This window comes from Diplotaxodon limnothrissa, linkage group LG11 (genome assembly GCF_057381915.1).
Source record: "Diplotaxodon limnothrissa isolate DT_005_m linkage group LG11, D_limnothrissa_male_GT1.1, whole genome shotgun sequence".
NCBI classification, from domain to species: Eukaryota; Metazoa; Chordata; class Actinopteri; order Cichliformes; family Cichlidae; genus Diplotaxodon; species Diplotaxodon limnothrissa.
Genome location: NC_140606.1, coordinates 39,301,360 through 39,322,831, shown reverse-complemented (window position 1 = coordinate 39,322,831; position 21,472 = coordinate 39,301,360). Strand labels below are relative to the sequence as shown.

At 46.2% G+C, this 21,472-nt stretch overlaps 1 protein-coding gene across 1 annotated transcript; it reads right to left on the bottom strand.

The window, feature by feature from the left end:
• Nucleotides 1-10,203: 10,203 nt before the first annotated feature.
• Nucleotides 10,204-18,312, bottom strand: tmem116 (transmembrane protein 116). The gene is made up of 11 exons (XM_085366738.1): nt 18,171-18,312; nt 16,454-16,500; nt 15,807-15,870; nt 14,844-14,975; nt 12,530-12,634; nt 11,560-11,609; nt 11,384-11,467; nt 11,155-11,290; nt 10,929-11,073; nt 10,755-10,834; nt 10,204-10,374 (listed from the first exon to the last, which is right to left on the bottom strand). The coding sequence occupies exons 1-11, from the start codon at nt 18,258-18,260 to the stop codon at nt 10,204-10,206; spliced, it is 1,104 nt and encodes a 367-aa protein (XP_085222864.1). The 5' UTR covers nt 18,261-18,312.
• Between the last annotated feature and the right edge of the window lie 3,160 nt (nt 18,313-21,472).

The window sequence follows — 21,472 nt, the reverse complement described above, 5'->3', positions numbered from 1 at the left end:
CAAATCCTCTGCAGAGTAGATCACTATAAAGGAAGCAGAGAGTAAACATCAAACTACAGCAAAGGTGTCTGATGGACTCACAGTGAAATGATCTCTTGCCACCCTAGTTTAGCATATGACAGTGATGTATATGTATATAAGACAGCATTAAATGGTAAATGGCCTGTATTTATATAGCGCTTTACTCGTCCCTAAGGACCCCAAAGCGCTTTACACATCCAGTCATCCACACATTCACACACACATTCACACACTGGTGATGGCAGCTACATTGTAGCCACAGCCACCCTGGGGCGCACTGACAGAGGCGAGGCTGCCGGACACTGGCGCCACCGGGCCCTCTGACCACCACCAGTAGGCAACGGGTGAAGCGTCTTGCCCAAGGACACAACGACAGAGACCGTCCGAGCCGGGGCTCGAACCGGCAACCTTCCGATTACAAGACGAACTCCCAACTCGCATTAACACTTTGAGCCGAGCTACAGTTAAGACTGAATATAAACTCTAAAGCTGAATATATTGCAGAGTGTTACCCCCACTCCCCCGCCTCTACCATTAACAAATGGTTCAGCCCACAGCGTGGAGCCGCTATATTTCTTGTTGTCAGTAGCAACCGATGCCTATTATTGTTCCAGAGCACTTTTTGAACAACACCGTGGATTTCACACAGCTGGTTGGTTATGACACTGTGGAAATGGACTGAAGGTGAGTGTTATTAACTCTCAGTGCGCTGCGAATCACATGACTGATTTCAGCTGACATAGCAACAAGCTGCAGCCGCACTGAGTCTCTATTCCAGCTTGTGTTGAACGTTCGGACTTCCTATTTTTACATTTTAATGACAGGTGACTAAACCCAGAGTTAGGATGAAATATATACAAAAGCTTTGCTTTTTCCTGAATACTATTGTCACACAAAGAGTAAAGAAAGAAAAAAGGCAACACGTGAGATTTAGTTGTTTAGGACGAAGTTTTGGGAGTGATGGCAGCGAGTGAGAGAGTTTTGAGATGTTTAGCATGGAGTGTGTAGTCAGCGTGTTGTGTGTGTGTTGTGTGTCAGTGAGGGCACTAATGAACGTGACAAAGGCTGCAGTGCAAACACTGTCTCCAGGTGGAAACAGGAGCAGTGATGCACCTCCTGCTGTCAGGCCTGCAGCTTTGTCCCTGTGCTGTTCTCTGTCTCGTGGCCACAAACTCATTTTCTTCACTGACACCAATGATTCGTGCGGCATCTTATTGTGACACCTGCTTGTTCTCTCATTGTAGTTTCAGTAGTTTTAAATGTTTGTACTAAGACACGCCGGACGCACTGACTTTTAGATAAATAGTTTTTAAAATGTGACAGTTTATATTTGCATTTCAACTTTAGTAAAATTATTCACTAAACATATTTGTGGTTTTTACAGTAAAGCGAATATAACTACGACTAGGATTTGATGTTTTTGTGTGATTTCAGATCAGTTGTGTTACTACAGCTGAATGATACCAAACAAGGCGAGGTAACAAAAGATGTAAGGGTGAAACACAAAGTAGTGAAAAGTGTGCGGTTATGTCGTGCTCCCCAGAGGGTGAACCCAACAAATCATGAAAAATGAGCTTTTTGTTCATGACGGTGCAGATTTCTGACATTTTGTGTAAATTTAAGCAACAATCAGATTTTTCTAACAAAGTGTGAAGCTTCAGTTAGACTTGTGTTTGTAAATGAACCGCCCCATGTTGTGTAGCTTTACTGGGCTACATATTTATTTATTATACAGGCTACACAGTACTTAACATCCAAACTCACACGTGTAACTGAGGTGTTTCATTATGTGGGCTAAAGAAAATAATTCAGTTACACAAACATGCAGATTCAGTGCATGTGAACCATTGTAACCATATGTAACATATGTGTTTAAAAAGGCTTTGATTTGACCCCCCCCCCCCCATTTCATTTCCATGCCAGCCTAAGAAAATGTCTCTAGATCCACCCGTGCTTCATAATAATTCAATAAAATCCACGTTCTTCATCTGCATCTCTGTAAGCACTTAGCAGCATTACTAAAGCCAAAACACGTCTAAAGTAACAGGTCACAGTAACAACAAAAAGGCTGATCAGCAGCAGGAGGAGAGTCTGAGCACCAATCCAGGCCTAACATTCCTGAGAAGCACGAACACGCCAAAGTGAAAGGGTGACCTGACTGTCAGGTTCAGGAAGGAGGCGACCTGTACGGATACAACCTGCAAATAGAAAACCTGTTTACACCTGTGTGATGTAATGACCTGCAGTGTGAGGGAACGAAGGACCTACCAGCAACGCAGGAGAGGGAGGCAGTTCAAGCAAAGTGAAAGTGAAGCAGCTCAGAGGCAGCGTGCTGTGTGCAGGAAAGACAAAAGGACCCACAATGCAGAACAGAGAGTTAACTTAGGACGCAGCTTTATTTCGAGGGAAACTCCTCATTACAATAGACGTGACAAAAACAAACCAAAACTTCAAATGCAGAACTGGGGAACAGGCACCTAGAAACTAAGAATACTTGGGCCACGAAGGGAGGAGACGCAGCACAAAGAGGGCACAATGTGACGAAGAGCATAGGAAGAAGCAGACACTAAATACAAGTGGAGAACAGGGCAAAGAGGAAACACCTGGGAACACGGCTGGCACAGACAAAACAGGGAAGAGCAAAACAGACGGGAGACTAACAAAGTAAAACAGGAAGTACACAGAGATGCAGACTGACTGAATACAGACTAACAATGACACATCATAATGAAATTGACTACTACTAATAATACATACCAGAAAACATTCGGTCACCGACCCAGGACTGCGACACTCATACCTGTGACAGGTAACCAGTTGAGCATGAAATAAGGCGTGCCCTCTCAACTCCTCCTTCTGATTCTTATTCAGCTGGGTCTTCAAAAGAGTTCCTGTCGGATTTCTCAGACTTTTTCTCTGATTTAGTGCTCAGCTCAGATAGAATAATTATTGTGGGTGATTTTAACATCCATGAAAACGATCAGACAGCAGAGGGTTTTCAGGAAACACTGTTAAATGTTCAGTTTCTATGCCACGTGTTAAAACAAGATCTAGAGTGTGATTAAAGTGGTGGGTGGGTTCTTTTACAGTCTAATAACAGATTAAATGCCGTGTTGAGGCTGTCATTCTTAGCATCTACATGGATGTTAAAATCACCCACAATAATTATTTTATCTGAGCTGCAGTGACCAACGTTCCCTGTAATGTTTCACGTGTCTGAACACACAAACTCCCTGAGCGGTCCTTGGACCACTGTGAGTGACAGCAGACGTGCACTGTGGTCACGCCAGCATCGAATCATCCAAGTTACATGTTTTATTAAACTAATCAAATTACAGCATTTATGTTAGACTACTTTTAATTAACTGCTTTAGTCCACTTACAATGAAAATTTTAAAAAATTTGGGAGACCACCAGGGGGACGTAAGGAAGATGGCAGCATAAGCTTGCAGCTCCCGGTCAAAACTCGAAAGAAAACCAGAATTCGAATATTTCCACCGCTAAACCGTGTAATAAATGCCATGGAAGGTGGAAGAAGGTCAAAAAGACAAGGAAACATTAAGGACTTTGTGAAACAAGCGGAGCTGGCAAGAGGAGGCAGCGCAGACATGTCCGAGAACAGCGTGCAAGGCGAGCAGATGGAAGGAGATGTAGCTAGCCACCCTCACGCAGACTTCCAGGACATCATTAAGGAAATTCACTCACTTAAAGCCGAGTTTAAAACTGAGTTTGCCACGTTTAAGAAAGACATCACACAAGAAATGAAGGACGAATTCGACAGTTTCAAGAAAGACATTAATATAAAACTGGCAGAAACAGCGAATGAGCTAGCTAGCCATGAGACCAGACTCAAGAAGCTGAGAAAAGACTGGAAGAGATGGAAAAGACGCTCTAATCCAGTCGCTCCAGCAACAACGGAATATTCAGATGAAACTGGCTGACTCGGAAGGCCGACGGAACAACATTCGCATTTTTGGCCTAAAAGAGGCTCTGAAGGAAACTCTGTGCTGCAGTGTGTGGAGGACTTGCTGAGGGCTGAGCTTTCGCTCGGATTCTGCTCTGAATATTCAGCGGGCGCACAGAGCTCTGGGGCCAAAACCAGAAAAACCTCCGCCATCGGTGGTGGTTAACTTTCTTCAGTTCTAACACAGTTTGCTGCATTGTGGGAAATGTAGGAAACCCCCATTTGAAGACTTCTTAACATGTGGCAGCCTCTTTTTAAAGGGACCAAAAGTAATTGGACAAGTGACTCAGAGGCTATTTCATAGGTGGGTGTGGCCAGTTCCCTCGTTACGTCGTAATTAAGCAGATGAAATGCCTGGAGCTGCTTTGAGGTGTGGTGCTTGCATTTGGAAAGTTTTACTGTGAACAGACAACATGCGGTCAAAGAGAGCAGAAAAACCATCTGAGAAATGTCTACAGTGTTAGGAGCAGTGTTGGTCAAGTAATCAGATTACAGTAACGCGTCATCTCTGGTTAGGAGTGGCAGTTTGGTACATGCTGAGCAGAAAGAAAGCACTGGTGACCTCAGCAGTGTAAAAGCAGCCGGCCGTCCACGGAAGACCACAGCCGTGGATGATCGCAGAATCATTTCCATGGTAAAGAGAAACTGACAACAACAGCCAACCAACAAAGCTCTCCAGGAGGAGGAAGGCACATCGATATATCCAAGTCCACCATAAAGAGAAGACTGTAAATTCACTGCATGGTGTAACCCACTCACAAGCCTCCAGAATAGAAAGGTTAGGTTGGACATAACTAAAATGAACATCTAACAAAGCCAGCGCTGTTCTGGAAAAACTTTCTTTGGAAACATGAAACCAAGATCAAGAAAAAAGTAGGTGTGGAACAGCTCACGAGCCAGAGCACGCCACACAATCTGCACAACACAGCACAGGCAGTGTGATGCTGTGGGCGTGCACGGCTGCCAGTGGCACTGGGACACTAGTGTTTATTGACGATGTGACACAGGACAGAAGCAGCTGAATGAATCTGAGGTGTTCAGAGACAGACTGTCTGCTCACGTCCTGCTAAATGCAGCCAAACCGGGACTGGTTTCATAGTACAGATGGACAATGACTCACAACATCCACCGAAGCACCTCAGGAGTTGAATTTTCTTCAATGTCCAAGTCCGTCACCTGATCCTAACCCCGCTCAGCATTTCACTCTGAACTTTGGACAGAAAGGCCACAAACAAACATCAGCTGCAGGTTGGTGCAGTAAAGCTGTGGCAGAGCATTAAACAGCAGGAAACCAGCATTCAGGCTGTCAGTGCCAGCAAAGGGTTTGGAATAAAGTAATAGAAACAATCATTTTATTTTCAGTTACTTCATTCGTCCAAATTCTTTAGAGCCTCTAAAACAAAGGGATTGTGCTAACAGTACTCCAGTTTCTCCCATTTTTAATCTGTTTGTCCAACCCACTGAATTAAAGCTGAAAGGCTGCACTTCAGCTACATCTGACTGGTTTCATGTCACTGTGCTAATGTCCATTAGAAAATAAGTCTCTATACAAATATTTATGGAGCTCCAGAAGTGGAGGCTGCTGAGGGGGCACTACTGCACAAAGCGGCGAGCAGTGAAGCAGCTCGTGTTGCTGAGACGTGCCCGTCAGTCCACCACAGGAGGTTTTTGTAAAGCTTTTATTTTGATATTTTCTTTGACCAGTAAATTTGCATATTAGCTAAATATTTAGTTCCCCGTAACATTTAGATTTAAATATAAAAAGGTACAAATTTTGTCCTAAATGTGTCATAAAATTTCAGCATATTTTAGTTACAGTCTAGAAATCCACGTCAGTAAATCCTTTCATACGTGCAGGTTGAGCTCTTTCTGCTGATGTGATGAAACCTGTTTACGAGCAGCAGCGTGGAAACTCCGGCTCATCTGCCAAGAGACAAACAGCAGAGATAACTGAGTCCAAGCAGGGAGTCTGTCAGGACTATCAAACGTCTCTCTGAGCTGTGACGGGACAAATGTCCACGATGGGTTCCTTCAAAGTGCTCCTCTGTGCGCTGACTCTGACGGCCCTGACCGTGGACTCCTCGTCTGGTAAAAAGTTTTAATGTTGTGGTGAGGTTTAAAAGCAGCTGCGTGGCTGGTTGTACAGAACACAGATTACATCAAACTAACAGCGTTTCCTTCTGACAGGAGGATACAGCAACTACGACCTGTCGGGTCAGCAGCTCACAGATCTCTACAACTCTCCAGTGTACAAAGCTGAATGGATGGTCCGACCGCTTGGATCCAGTCCACGTTTGGACCGCTCAGCCACACCGGCGTCAGGGCAGGCTACACGCTCACCGTATTTATTTAAAAACCTGCTGCTTTCACTACCGCTGATGTCCATCTGGAATCCACCGTCGCCGCAGAAAAAGACGCTGCCTGAGATTCCTTCAGTTTTCTTCAGTTCCACTTTGCAGCAGCTCCTGCTGATGGCTGCAGTGATGGGTCATCATACCTGAGCCCAGACTGGTTTTTATGTTTCCAGGCTAGAAACGTTTTTAACCTTTGCTACAAAACAAAGACAAACCACGGCCTGGCCGAAGCTTTGACATCACAACTCTTTGCTATTCTTTGAAAAGGCTCAGATTGCGTCCAACTGTCGCATTTCTTACTCTGTCCAGGCTCCGCTGCACTTCCTACATCCTCAGATTCGTTCCTTTGCTTCCTTGAGTTCACAGATGCGCTTTGACAGCTCGAATCTCAGACTCTCAGATGTTTGATGAGCGCAGCGTCAGACTCGTTACGTTTTCTCTTCCCTCAGAGTGACGCTCGCTGATGGAGCTCAGTGGCTGATCCACAAAGGTCAGGACTACGGCATCTCCTCTGACACGGTGGTGACCAGCGCTCGGCACATGAGCTCAGCCTGGAAGGTAAGTCAGAGTTTGAACTGAAGCTTTGAGCCAGACATTTTTAAAAGAGTGATGAGTTGCTGAACATAAAGATATTTCCTCTGTGGAGTAAAATGTGTGTTTCAGTGAATGATGAGCAGTATGGAGGCAGAATAAAGCACTAAAGTGTGCGTTCCCTGCAGCCCTTGTTTCACCTGAGCAGACAGTTTAACGGGAGGAAGAAAGTTGCTGCTTTTGTGAAACGTGGAGGAGAAACCTACAACGCCCTCTTCAACTGTAGCTTCTATTACAATGATGCTGCAGTAAACCTGATTTCTTCATGATACAGGTGAAAGCTCCCAGACAGCGTCACAGGTGGATGTTGTTGTTCCAGCGTTCACACAGTCCGCTTCATGAACTCAAACTTCACTGAATCTGCATCTGAACGACCACACGGTGTAAGATGTCATGTGCTGTTCTCAGTTTACTACCTGGTAAAGATCCTGATACATTAAATCTGTGCAGTTTTAACGAAGACTACACACAGCCTGCAGCGCCCCCTGGTGTTTGTTTCTAAGTTCAGACATGCCCATTATGATAAACTCCTCAGAGCAGCGGTGGGCAACTCCAGGCCCCAAGGGCCGGTGTCCTGCAGGTTTTAGATCGCACCCTGGGTCAACACACCTGAATCACATGATTAGCTCATTACCAGGCCTCTGGAGAACTTCAGGAAATGCTGAGGAGTCATTTCGCCCTTTAAATCAGCTGTGATGGATCAAGGACACATCTAACACCTGCAGGACGCGGCACTCGAGGCCTGCAGTTGCCTACTGCTGCCTTAGAGCAACATACGTCCCAATCACTGCGTAACAACACATCAGTGTCATAAATAAAACATTAATGCTAAACCAGTTTCCGTCTGTGTGTGCACGTGTTTCCGTTCAGTCTTTTAGTATTCTGACTCTGTCTCTGCACTGTATTCGTGTTCACAGGCTTTGAATCATTCATGACGTAAATCCAAACGAGCTCATTAATGTCACGAGAGCAAACCAACATTTCAAATCAAACACTTCCTGTGTGTCGGTGTGAACGTGGCGGTAAACATTCACCCGGAGACCTTTTGAAGCCTCTTTAGTTCTTCGTGAAGTGAAGCTCTGCAAACTCTCCCACGGGGCTCAGATTCTTCTGCAGTCACGTCACGGACGCCAACACTTCAGAGACGCTGACGTCGGCCTGAAGAGCAAACTGATTATTGTGCAGATTGCCGTGAAACGCCCGCAGCAGACGATGGGAATTGGCAGGGATCCCTCTGAACGGGACATCCCATAATGAGTGAGGTCAGGCTCCGGTGTGAAAGAAGCGATGGTCGTGTGGTGCGACGGCCTCGGTTGGTCAGCAGGCGCAGAAAGCCTCTGACGTCACACATCTGAGGAATCTCCGCTCGTGCAAACACACACACGCCGAGGATGCATCCTTACATCCTTACCGTGTGCAGACGCAGGAGTCCTGCACATCAGACTCGACAGAGCTGCTCGTCTATGACTCCAATGGAGCGTCTCTAAACACAGTACGCTGTCCTACATACACATAATTATATGTTCGTTCATCTTTGCCTCCAGGAAAGATCTGAAGACTGTCATGAATGTAAAACGCTCTGGTCCTGTGAGCCCAGCCGATGCTGCTCGTTGAACCTCCACGTGGAACAGATGTCCACTTTTCAAATTCAGAAAACCTTTGAATTTTCTTTTCCTTACAGGCGTTAGAGGAGACATATTCCTTATTTCTTTCAAATAAATATTAAAAATGTTTCATTCTATGATAAAAACACTGAGGCAGCAAACTATCGCTGTAAGCCAAACGCTTCAAGTGTTTTTCCTACTGTCACAGATTTCCTGACACAGTCATCTTCTACAGCACAGGCGTCCAACTCAGCCTCAGGGCCGGAGTCCTGCAGCTGTTAGACGAGTCCTTGATCCATCACAGCTGATTTAACGGCTAAACGAGCTCCTCAACATGTCCTGAAGTGCTCCAGAGGCCTGCTAATGAACTAATCATGTGAATCAGGTGTGTTGGCCCAGGGTGATATTAAAACCTGCAGGACACCGGCCCTCGACACCCCTGTTCTACAGGCACTGAGCACCCACAGAGCACACGTAGCCCCTCAGCAGGCTTCCACAAGCTTCCCAATCAAAAGAAAGCAGGCAGGGTGTTGGAGTCAAGTTGTTAATTGTTGTCATTGTGTTTCTTAAATTTGTAAGTCTTAGTTTAAACTATATGATCAAAGACATTCCTTTGATCCTGACCACCTCCCCCAGCTACTCTGGTGCTGGGGAGGCTTTATTAGGCAGATCTGTTTCCTGTGTGGTAAGCTTCCTGCTTTTATGGTCCTTCTGTGATCAGCAGGTCACACAAACGCACAACCATGACACACACACACACACACACACACACACACAGCCTTATCTTTTAGAACCATAGGGGGGTTTGTGAGGGGAGGTGCTTGTGTTTACTGTTGTGTAACTGTTTTCAGTAAACAGCTGTGAGGAAGGCTCCTCTCTGAAGAAGTTGGGTTGAGTCGGGTGAGGAGCGTTGAGCTCCAAGAGCCTGTTCCAACCAGCCTTCCCTTGCTAGCAAGTAAAATCGATCGATCGCTGATTGTGTTGTTGTTGAGAATAAGTTTCTAAACCAGTGGGGTCTGTGGAGGCGCAGACCCACCACAGGGGAAGGGAGGGTCTAAAGAGAGCTGGTGTCAGACAGATGAGCTGATCTAAGAAGAGTAAGGAAAAGGATCTGGAGTCTAAGAGTGGAAATGGAGCCGCAAATGACAGGAAGGAAACGACGACTGCGTTCTGTAGAAATCTCTATTTTAATGCAGTCAACAGAAATAAAAGGAAAACAAATTCAGATGTGATTAAAGGAGCATATTTACAAAAAGTCTCAGAGATTAAATCTGTTTTTTTAAACACAAGGAATAATTTTCTGTCATTTGCACATTTCATAAAACATACAAACGTCCAAAGAAACGCGTCTTCATTTTCACTGTGCGCCGGTGACCAGCAGGGGTCATGTGACCTGCCTGAACAAACCCCTGTGAGGCCGGTCCGTGCGACGGAGCTCACAGGTGACGATGTCGCGTCTCTTTCAAATCCTGTTTTCGGTGTCGCTCTTCCTCTCGGTGTAAAGCCCCCCCCCCCTCCTGCTTCTTCCCTTTTTTCTCGCCTCAGTGGTTCAGGATCATAGGTGGAAGTTTGATGCAGAAACAAAGTGTTTCCCCCCTCGAGGAAAGCGAAAGTTCAGACTCTCCTCTCGAGGCAGCTGGCAGAGACACGCCCTCGGTCTCAGTGTGTCTCAGGCGAGCGTCTGCAGGGTCTGGTAGCCTCTCCTCTTCTGCGCTCGCAGCAGAGGCGTCTGAGTGTCCGCGTCTCGAGACGAAAACGTCCTGCGGGCTCGCCGCAGGTACACGCGAATCCATCCGTAGACCAGACAGTTAAAGAAGCCCTGAGAGGCCGAGGTTAACGCCTGAGGACACAAGACACGCTCGGGTCACTGCACGAAAGACACGTGAAACAACCTGAGAGAGGCGTGTGAGTACGACAAAAAGAACCACAACGATGAGCCTGAGATATCCTACGTGATGACTCGCACAGAAAGCAACAAAAGACCAGTGAAGCAGTCGAGACGGCACAAAAAGGAAGCTTAATGAGACATAGTTACACAAAGAGAACATTCAAAGACCACAAAATGAGCCCGACACACAAATTCAACCACAAAATGTTCGACTGCTGTCAAAAGATCCAAATCAAACAAACTGTTCAACAGGAAAAGACGACACGCCACCAAAAACAGGCTGAACGAGCTCAGAGCGTAAACGCCGTCGTGTTTCTCTGGTACCGACTCACCTGCAGGATGTACAGCACCACCCCGGCTTTGCCCTGGCACGCCGCGGGATCCGCCACTCGCAGAAACGCCAGGATCACCGCTGAGGAAACAACACGACAAACAAAGACACGCTGAAACCTCGCTGACTGCGTCTGTCGCCAACAAGAACCAATCAGAGTCCGCGCCGAACAAACCTGGACCCCAGCAGAAGACGAAGACCAGCGGGTACAGGACCATCCTCCGGTCCATCACGCTGAACGAGGCCCGCTGCTCGCTGCCCAGGTAACCGTTAGAGGTCACGATGCGCCTGTAAATACAGCGCGCTTTGACCACGAGGACCTGCGGGGGGGGGAGAGGGGAGGTCACCTCCACGTGATGTTCGTAGAATAAGACGCGTCTGTGCGACGAGCGTGAACTCACCGTGATGCTGAGGAGGGTGACGAGCACGGTGATGAGGAAGACGGTGATGTGGTAGGTGTGCAGGTACAGGCAGCTTCGGCTCATCGGCTGCTCGTCCGACATCAGGAACAGCGCTCCGGTGTGCATCATCAGACACCTGGTCGGATGTGGAAAAAAGCCCACTGAGCTTCTGCGTGGAAGCAATCGGTGGATTTGCTCGCGGCGTGAACACTTTGTGTTCTGGCCTCACCTGTAGGGTTCGGTAAGGTTGGCCTGACAGTGGCTGATGTTCCCCTCTATGATTACCGGCAGCATCAGCAGCACAGGAAGCAGACTGCAGACACACAGAGCAGGACACACTGTTATCAGTACCACCGTGTGTGTGTTTGCATGCATCCACAGAGTGAGGCTTTGCTGCTCACTCACCATGAAACCAGAGCAACGATTTTACCCGCCGTGCTCACTCGGTTGGAAACCTGCACAAGGATGCAAAATATCACATCAGAATGTATTTATAGAGCACATGTTAAAACAACAGTGTTGACCACAGTGCTTCACAGTAAAAGCATGAGACAGGCGACAACAACAAGCTAGAACAGCCAACTCGTTAGAACCAACAGCCACAGTACAAAGATACGTTTCAGGACGTGATTTAAAAGACTGGATCGACTCGGCGGTACGAACATGAACAGGGAGGTTATTCCAGAGTCTGGGTGCCACGGTTGCAACGGCCCGGTCACCGAGACCTAGGTTGTGCTGGGAGCCTGTGATTGGCCGATCTAAGTGTGCAGAGAGAGAGCTGGGCGCTAAATTATTCAGAATTTTAAAAGCGAACAAAAGAATTTTAAAATCTATGCGATATTTGACAGGGAGCCAATGTAGTTTGGCTAAAATTGGAGTGATGCGTTCGTAGATTCTCGTAGCTGTTAAGAGACGCGCAGCTGCATTTTGAATTAACTGAAGCTGGTAAAGAGAAGAGTGTTGGAGGCCCGAGTAGAGCAGTTACAGTCGTCCAGTCTGGATGTGTGCATAAGCTTTTCAAGGCCCTTTAAAATCATTTTAAAGCCTCATGTTTACTGAGACAAACAAAGCTGTTCATGCTGCACCGAAGTGATCAGGTACCAGATCAAAACTATTTTGAAGCATCAGGACCAAACATGGGGAGGTCTGTGCCCCGTCAGGACACTGGAGCATCTTTTTATCCTCTTAGGTTTCCCCACCATTCTACTTTTACCGAGCCTCTGGGAGCTGTGGGCCGCGCAGAGTTTGACCCTGTCAGGTTTGCCCTTTGTGTTATTCTAAAGCTTTATGAGCTGCAAACAAAACCCTGAAAGCTTTGTTTACTACCTGTTGTGTGTGTTTTGCTGCCCTGGCAGCTGGACAGATGTGTCTGTACCTGTACAGAGTATCCATCCATGCAGCTGCAGTACTTCTCCTTGATTCCTTTGTAGAGGTTCCAAATGTAGTAGAGGGTGTAGAAGAAGGAGGCCATGTAGAAAACCTGAAACAGAGTTTGTGATGAGCCAAATCCTCGCTCACGTTCGCCGCGCTGATTTTCTAAACAGGTCACCTGACACCCCGCCCCCTTTTCAGACTTTAATAGAGCGCGAGAGCCAAAAGGGGCAGCTGACCCGGGGTTGTTGCTCTGAGTGGGAGATGTGGGTCAGGAATGTTTTTCTGCTTCCAGGCTGTGTTCTGTCCTGGTTCTGCTGCTCCATTTCATCCCAGAATGACCCAGTTCAGGATCTGGACCTGGTCATCTGGGCCAGAATAGCTCACTCGATAGATATTTGGCAACAGAGACGTCAGCTGTGTCCCAAAACGTCGGCCGCATCCTTCGGAGGACCCGGCCTTCGCGGTCTACGTGGGCCGGGTCCTTCGAAGACCGAGAAGGCCGGAAGTGCGAGACGGTGAAATGGGACGGTCTCGCCTTCAGATCAGCGTCAGCGCTGTGTGGGTGGAGTTTAATAAACTCCACGTCTGCTCCTTGCTGTCTAAAATATAACAGGACACTGGAGTAAACTCTCGACTGTCTCACACTTCTGTTTAATCAGTTTTCTGTTTGACGTTTATTCAGCTGTGTGAAAATCCCGGAGGAACCCACCCGATGGATTAATAAAGTTTTATTTAATCTAATAATCTAATAACTTTGATCTCAGCCAAACGATTTACTCCGGAACAAATAAAACACAGAAAAAAGGAAAACAATTACATTTTTAAGTTCTCCGAGTGACTTAAATATCATGTTTAACCTGAGTAGCGACAGAGCGGGGGTCTGAAAACGATGAAGCCGGGAGTCCGCTGCTCTCGCCGGCTGGAGTGACCATTGAACCCCCCGGCTCGCTATCGAGCTGGTGGGTAACAGACGTCTCCGAAAACGTCGGCGCACTTTTGCAAATATGCGATGTCTTGATAAACCGAGCAGATATTTGAAGTTTGCACAGCAACTTTCTCGCCTGAAAATATGCTAAAAGTTTATTTTGTGACCCAGAAAGATTAATAAGAGTAATTTTAAAACTTAGCAGCAGCCGCCATTGTTGGCAGCTGAAATTTGGCTGGGCCGCGCTATGAATTCTGGGATATGGTGTGCCACGAAGGACACACCCAACCCATCCTTCAAATTCGGGGAAATGAAGGACGCATTTGAAGGAGTCGACGAATTGGGACAGCCTTCGTCGCCTGGCTGTGACGTGATCGGCCTTCAAACGCGGCCTCCGGAGGATGCAGCCGACGTTTTGGGACACAGCTGTCATTTACCCGCTCGTCCTCAGGTGCTGGATTGGTTGTCATAGAAACAGAGGTAAAACCGCACCCAGTTTTATTTGATGTAAACGGGACTGAACGAGCTGGATGAGTCACTGATGATGAAACATTTAGAGGAGAGAAGCTCAGCAGGTTACGATCCGGACGAGACGCAGCTCAGCTCTGCAGCTCTCCCAGTTTCTCTTTAGTTTTGTTTCCTTGGAGCTGATTGAATTTATTTTTGTTTCTCTTTCAATTTTTCATCACGATTGCTGCCCCGACCTTTTTCCTGCCACTTCCTTTTCCTTTTTTCGGTGATTTGCCCTTTAGCACAAATCCTCTTGGTAAACTTACTCTTGTGTGGTTAAAAAACTCTTTTCTGATAACTATGGATATAATCTGATGACTGCTTTTAGCTGTAAATGTGCTCCACGTGTTAAACATTTGACTTTATTGTGTGAAAGTTCTTGTTTTTTTGGTTCTTGGAACATGCTATTTCAGTTGTGTGTGAGGTCGACTTTGGCTGACTTCTCAGGAAACACTTTGCTTTGAGAATATGGAAATCCCTCGGCAGCTCCACGCTTCACTCTGAAAACTTTCCCCTGAAACAAAGTAAAGAGAACAAAGGCAGCCCGTCTGAAGCGGAGCTTGGTTTTGAACATGTTGGGGTCACGTGATGAAGGTGGAAGTGTTACCAGTGTGGTCTGACCACCGCGCTGGAATCACCTAACCCATCTGGAAAATCGTGTGTGGCGTCGTGTTGTCAGAGCTGCTGCTCCGTCAGATCGGAGTTCGTGCCAGCGATCGGTCTCTGTTTATTTTATTTTAGTAGCTTTATCAATAAAGTTGGCCTGGGGTCCGCACACACACAAACCCTCGGGACCCTCGGGACTTTCAGTTTGATTGTACTCCGTGGGTCACCTTGTCTTACAGTATAACCACAGCAGTCCAGTGTAGTGTTGTTTCACCTGTTCCACGATGTGCAGGTAGTAACAGTGCGTGCTCCGGCTTGTGCAGTCTTTAAAGAACAGGATGGAGCCGATCAGCCAGCACACGGCGAGCAGCAGGTCTGCGACGCTGAGCAGCATCAGAGGCTGCAGCTGCGCGCGCACACACACACACACACACACACACACACACACACACACACACACACACACACACACACACACACACACACACACACACACACACACACACACACACACACACACACACACACACACACACACACACACACACACACACGGATTACAGCGTGCTGAGAAAGGATTTTAAAAGCTGGACGGAGGACGGAGCGAGGCTAATGTAGATGACCAGCAGGGGGCGACTCCTGGTTGTAGAGGCAAGTCTGATTGGACAGAAGCTTAGGAGAAAACGAGTCTCCTGTTCACCTGAAGACCTTTCTGGTGGGTTTCGCGTCTCACTCAATAAACACGACGGCGGTTTTATGAACCTCATTAGGACTCGAGAAGGGCGGGGCTTCTTTGTGGCTGATCGGGTGTCTTTGTCCTACTTAGAGACTCTTCTGTATAAAACGATGAGTGCACCCAGCGGTTACGTAATGTTTTCATTCTTATCCACATGAAGGTTAGAAAGCAGAACTGAATGTAAACATGTGAATGACAGTACATCTTTACATCTGAGTGTCCTAAAGTGATGCCTCTGCGCCGGGGAAATCTGACCTCGTTGCAGCGTTGAACAATAGGCACAGTGTCAGCGTTCAGCCCCCTCTCATCACGCCTAGTTTCAAATCAGCGGCTCGGGCTGAGGTTTGGAAAAGAGAACTCGATAACACAAAAGGTGATTTCACAGCGGCCACGTCCAGCTTTTATAAGCACTTCCTCTTAATTATTTTAACTTTAAAGTTCAGACCACAGTTTATCTCACACAGTTTGTGCAAAGCGTCAGAGAACAGAGAAGCGGCTGACCTCGGGCTTCCGGCTGAGTCCCCGTAACATCAGGCAGCAGATGATGGAGCCTGAACCCAGAATGCTGCAAACACAAACACACATGATGAGTGGAACCTCACTGGAAGAGCTCTGTGTTTAATAAAGATGGTGTGAAAGAAAAACAGCTGATTGGAACTGCGCCTGCCTCTATTGTCTGAGCGCTGTGACCTCTGACCCCTCAGGTCTTTCCCACTGGTCCCACACTGGGTAAATGAACCAGCAATAAAAGCCTAATGTGCTCTGACGCAGCCCATTACAAACAAGCCTCTGTACAGGAACGTCCAACAGTCCGGCCGAGACGACGACTCGGATTATTAAAAATGCAGGATTTCAGAGTTTTACAGTAAAAAACAGCGTGTAGGTGTTCAGGTTTTAGACAGTAGCTCTGTGGGTCACCTACTCAGTTTGCCTACGTTACATATCAAAAGGTCAAATGTATGTGTCACTAAAATGTAGTTAGAGTATCTTGACTTTCCCAGTCATGTTTCCAGTTTTACTCCTGATAAAAACAGTAATGACGACAGTTACTGCTGCTGAACTTGACTGAAGTCAAATAAGCTCTAAATTACTCATGAATGGCTTTTCTTTACTTTCCAGCTGTGCCTGTGGAGGATGAAGACACTGACCTGAGCACAGCCATGACGAGCTGGATCCAACTGACCACGACGTACACCTGCAGGGAAACAGGCAGGCGGTCAGCAGGCTGACACACACAGACACACACTGAGGTGTCTGCACACGCGCACACAGACACACACACTGCAAACTTCACATTTCTTCACGATGAAGCACAAACATCAAACGCTCTTTTGTTACTTATTCGAGCTCTTAGAGCTGCGTGACTCTTAAAGCGATTGTGCTTTAATCGATGCTGCAGTGAGTGTTCGTCTCTCGGTGAGGTCAGTTAACATCAGCTGCAGATGTGGGAGTGAAAGTGTTAAAAATAGAGACAAACAAACTGTGGGGGAAACACAAAAAACCCCAGAGGAAGTTCAGAAATTCACTCCGAGAGGAGAAAAAGGAAACCGTTGTAGTCTCATTATTACTTCTTTTTAAGATGTCAGTTTAACCGTCTTACACCGATGAGGGTTGAAATTCAGTTTTCAACACACAAAAAGACCAACAAGATAACGGCGAGTGCGCACAACCCTCAAAGTGCCCGCTGACCGCGGCCTCCTCCTACACAGAATAAAACTAAACACGGTCCAAACATCACAAACTGCAGTTCCTCTGACGTCCAGCAGAGGCTGCAGCAGTGACGTTACCGTGGTAACCTCACTGCTAAGTGTAATTCGCAGATTTATCTGGACGTTAGTGAGCAGCAGTTAGCAGGTGACAGCTTTCAACATTCACGAAAGTCATTTTATCTGACGCTCTCACACTCCGATGGACGCGTCACATAACTCGGGGAATAGACCCTGTGCACGAGAAAATGCTAACTTCCTGTTTTAAGAATCACCCATCTTTTAAATACAGTCTGTGAGAATACATCAAAGTATAAATATGAATAAAATGTTTTAAGTAAATGTTTATATTTACTTTATATAAATATAATACATATAATATATATTTAATTATGATCAAGATCAATAGACATTTTAAAATAAACAAATCCATGATTATGTACAAGAGAATAAATACATATAAATATGACTCATCATTACTTAATGGAACTCTTCATACAGCGACCCTGTTTCTCATCACTGAGTCTGTCTCTAATGAGTTGTGCACCAAATGAAGAGTGAGAGGAACCCAGTGTGTGTTTATGATGACTGCTTTCTCTGCTTCTGCATTAAACCATCAGGTTATTATTGTTCAGCGGTGAGCTTTATTTCACTTCCTTCAGTGAGAGATGCTCGATTTAGTGCAGCAGCACAAAAGTACGAGCTGATTGTTTTACTGGACTTTTGGCAGATGTTGAACTGACGGAGTCTCCGAGTGCAGACGGAACAAACCGAGACTCACCACAGAAAACAAGCCGAACACATCCTGGACGTGGCTCAGAGTAAATCACACTTGGATGGTCTGTTCACACAGAGTAGCAGCGCGGTGTACTGTCCCTTTAAGGCACAGAACGAGCTGCGGCATCACGCGTCTACATCAATATAATCTAATAATACGAGTATGGAAAACAGCTTATCTTTATTCATGCAGCACCAAATCACGACTGTTGTTGTTTATTGTTATTGTATTGTTGTAGATCCCACAATAACACATAGTTCGAGTTTATTTCCACGTCACACCGTTTATCCAGCCGCATGTAAAGCTGCTGAGCTCGTTAAAGTGCTTGAATGTGCGCAGTGATTCTGAGAGCACAGGAGGTGCTGATCGCGATGAGCTCACCTGCGTCCAGTCCTCGGCTCCGGTGGTGTTTGCTGCTGTGTGGTTGGTCATAATCATCTCGTCTGAAGACATCAGAAACTCTCTGAGCATTTCAGATAATCAAGCTGAAGGTGAGAAGGTCACGTGATCGTGCCTGGTCCTGGAGCGGTCAGCTGAGCCTCCCGTAGGCTGTCGGGACCAGCTTTTATCCTGCGGGATGGCACGGTATCCGCTGACCCCGCCCCCGGGGCTCTGACCACGCCCCCTGCCCGTGAGGGGAATACCCACCTGCCTGACGACGCCGCAGCTTCGCTTTTATTAAATTGAATAAATAATTAAATGAAGACGCAGCAGCTGTGAGTACTTCTACTCCAGTACTTGTGTGATATGCTCAGTATTTTCAGTTACTTATACTTTATGTATTAGCTCAGGACTCCTGAGGGAACTGCTGATCTTTTTCCCTGTCCCGTTTGGATCGTTAGCCATCAGAACTATTCCCTGAAGAAAGATGCCAAGCGGATCATCATGGCCGTGCCATGTTGGTCCATTTGATTGACCTTTATTATAATTATGTATTTATTTTATTCAGGGAGAGTGGTGAGGGGAGATAAGCCTCCATACCTCGGAGAGCCTGAGATGTTCCCAGAGAGGTGGAGTCTAAGACCCAACCTGACATATAGACGAACAGGCGCACGCAGACACAAACATGCATTCCCACCCCCATATACACATAAACAAATCCTCGGCGCTCACCTGACATGGAGACAGACACTCCCCAAACTTTCTCTACATCCCAGGGCCCTATTTCAGGAAGCCGGTTTAGTGCAAACTCTGAGTAAGTATACCCTGAGTTAACGAAAACTCCGGGTTTTCGGTTTCAGAAAGCGAGTTCAGATGAAGCCTCAGTGAGTCACTATGACGACACACTCCGTGAAGCTAACCTGCCCCCTAGCAGGTTTACTACAACTAACCCTGACTGTCTCCGCCCCTTTGTCGGAAACCTGACAGTAGGAAGTGTCAGACATGGCGTGCTCCTTCCTTGAAGAGCCAGTAGATCGTGAAGCCCAAATTCTCCGCAGAGCTCTCCGCCGGGAGAGAGTGATTAGAGCGCGTTTGGACATTTTATCATTTCCTGATGATTTCCTGTGTGAACGTTACCGTTTCTCAGCACAATCTATAATTTATTTGAATAACATCCTCAGGCCTAATATTGCTCATGTGACACATCGCGGACATCCTCTCAGTTCTGTACATATTATTTGTATTGCACTTCGGTTTCTTGCAAACGGGAGCTTTCTGTATAATATTGGTGAAGCTGAGCACGTTTCCAAGGCTACCGTCTGTCGGGCAGTCAGGAATGTTACAGTTGCACTGAAACGTCTCCTGTACTCGTTTGTGGTGTTCCCCGGTCACAGACCCACAAGATTTATCAAAGAGGGATGCCACAAAATTGCAGGTATCAGGATGACCAAAACTTAATTTATGATGTGGTGATACTTGAACTACTACTTAAATTTTACATTTATTTTCAGGGTTCCCAGGCGTGATTGGCTGTACAGATGGCACTCACATTCCAATCATTGCTCCTTCAGTAAATGAAGGAGACTATGTGAACAGGAAGTCTTTCCACAGCATTAATGTACAGGTACATAGTTCCCTGTAGCATTTCAAACTAACAGATTATTTCATTATAGTAATGGATGCTAATTTGTGTTCTCTGCACTGTGAAGATCATATGTGATGCTGCCAACATTATCACAAATGTGGAAGCCAAGTGGCCAGGCTCTGTCCATGACTCACAAATATTCCGTGAATGTACACTGAGCACAAAATTTGGACATGGTGAGTTGAGAATACTGTAAAATATATAAAGACCAATTGCTTCAGGGACATTTGAACTGAAGTGTATCCTTCTGTCTTAGGAGAGTTCACTGGCTACTTGCTTGGTGATAGGGGGTATCCATGTTTACCCTATTTGCTTACCCCTTACCCTGACCCTGAACCGGGCCCACAGCAGCGATATAATCTGGCTAATTGCAGGACAAGAGCCAGAATTGAAATGACTATCGGAATGCTTAAGGCCCGGTTCCAGTGCCTGCAAAGACTCAGGGTCACCCCAGAAAGGGCATGTGACATTATTGTGGCATGTGTGATTCTTCACAACATTGCCACAATTAGAGGAGAACACTGTCCTTCTGAACCAAACATCAGCAGTGATCCAAACCATGAACATCCTCCCACGGACATACAAGATGGAAGAGCAGTCAGAGACACCATATGTCACAATCATTTCTTTTGACCCATCACCTCAACATGTTGAAAGAAGAATAAACAGATTTTTTGTTCAACTGGCTTTATTGGTCGCCTGTATTTCCTGTACACAAAGTATTAAAAGATGTAAACCTCATAAAGTGTCTCTGTTGCTTCCTCCTCTGTAACAGCTGTCAATGTTTCTTCATTATTTTCCTGTAGTAAAGAAATAAACAACATTGCTGTTCTACTGTAAACTCATATAATCTGTGGAGTATTACTCACAACTGCATGTTGGTCTGGCTCAACAGGAGGCTGCACCAGATGCAGTACACCACCACCATCAACTGATAGAATATGAGGTTTATACAGGTCACTTATAACTTACAAGGGACCAAATGGCAATTAACAAACATACCAAGCACCTTACACTTCATTGTCATTATGCTCTCAAAGACAACCAAGACTGAGGGAAGGCAAAATCAGTAGGGAAATAACTTCACTACAAAATAATCCATTATGGTAAAGAGTTTATCAAATGAATGAGTAGCACTGCAAAGGTGACTGTGAAGAAAGGATGTATGCACATCATGTATTATTTTGGATTTACCCCCTATGTAGGCACTTGTGTCTTGCGGGGTTATTGACTCAGAGGATGTCCCCGCAGAGATGTCTTCGGCCACAGGGCGCCCACTGTTTTGGCTGAGGGCCAACTGCTCAGCCTCTGTGAGTGGTGGTGGTGGAGGACCCCCACCTGTTTTTCGGGCCTCCGCTTTTTTTCTGTTGGCTATAACGGGTCACATTTGAGCATACAGAGTAAGCAAATATGTACTTGTAATGTGCTCAGATAATTTCAATAAGTGCTTACAGAAAGAAAATTAATGTAGCCTCTAACTGCAATTGATTTACATGGGACAAACAGACCAAGCACTATGGCTCATAATACAATTACACCTTACCTGTTTGGACTATATTTTTATATTTCATTTTTACTTGCTGCCAGGCACGTTTGGGGCCTGTTGGGTTGCACCTGCGCTCACATCACATCACAAAATAAAATGTATATAATAACA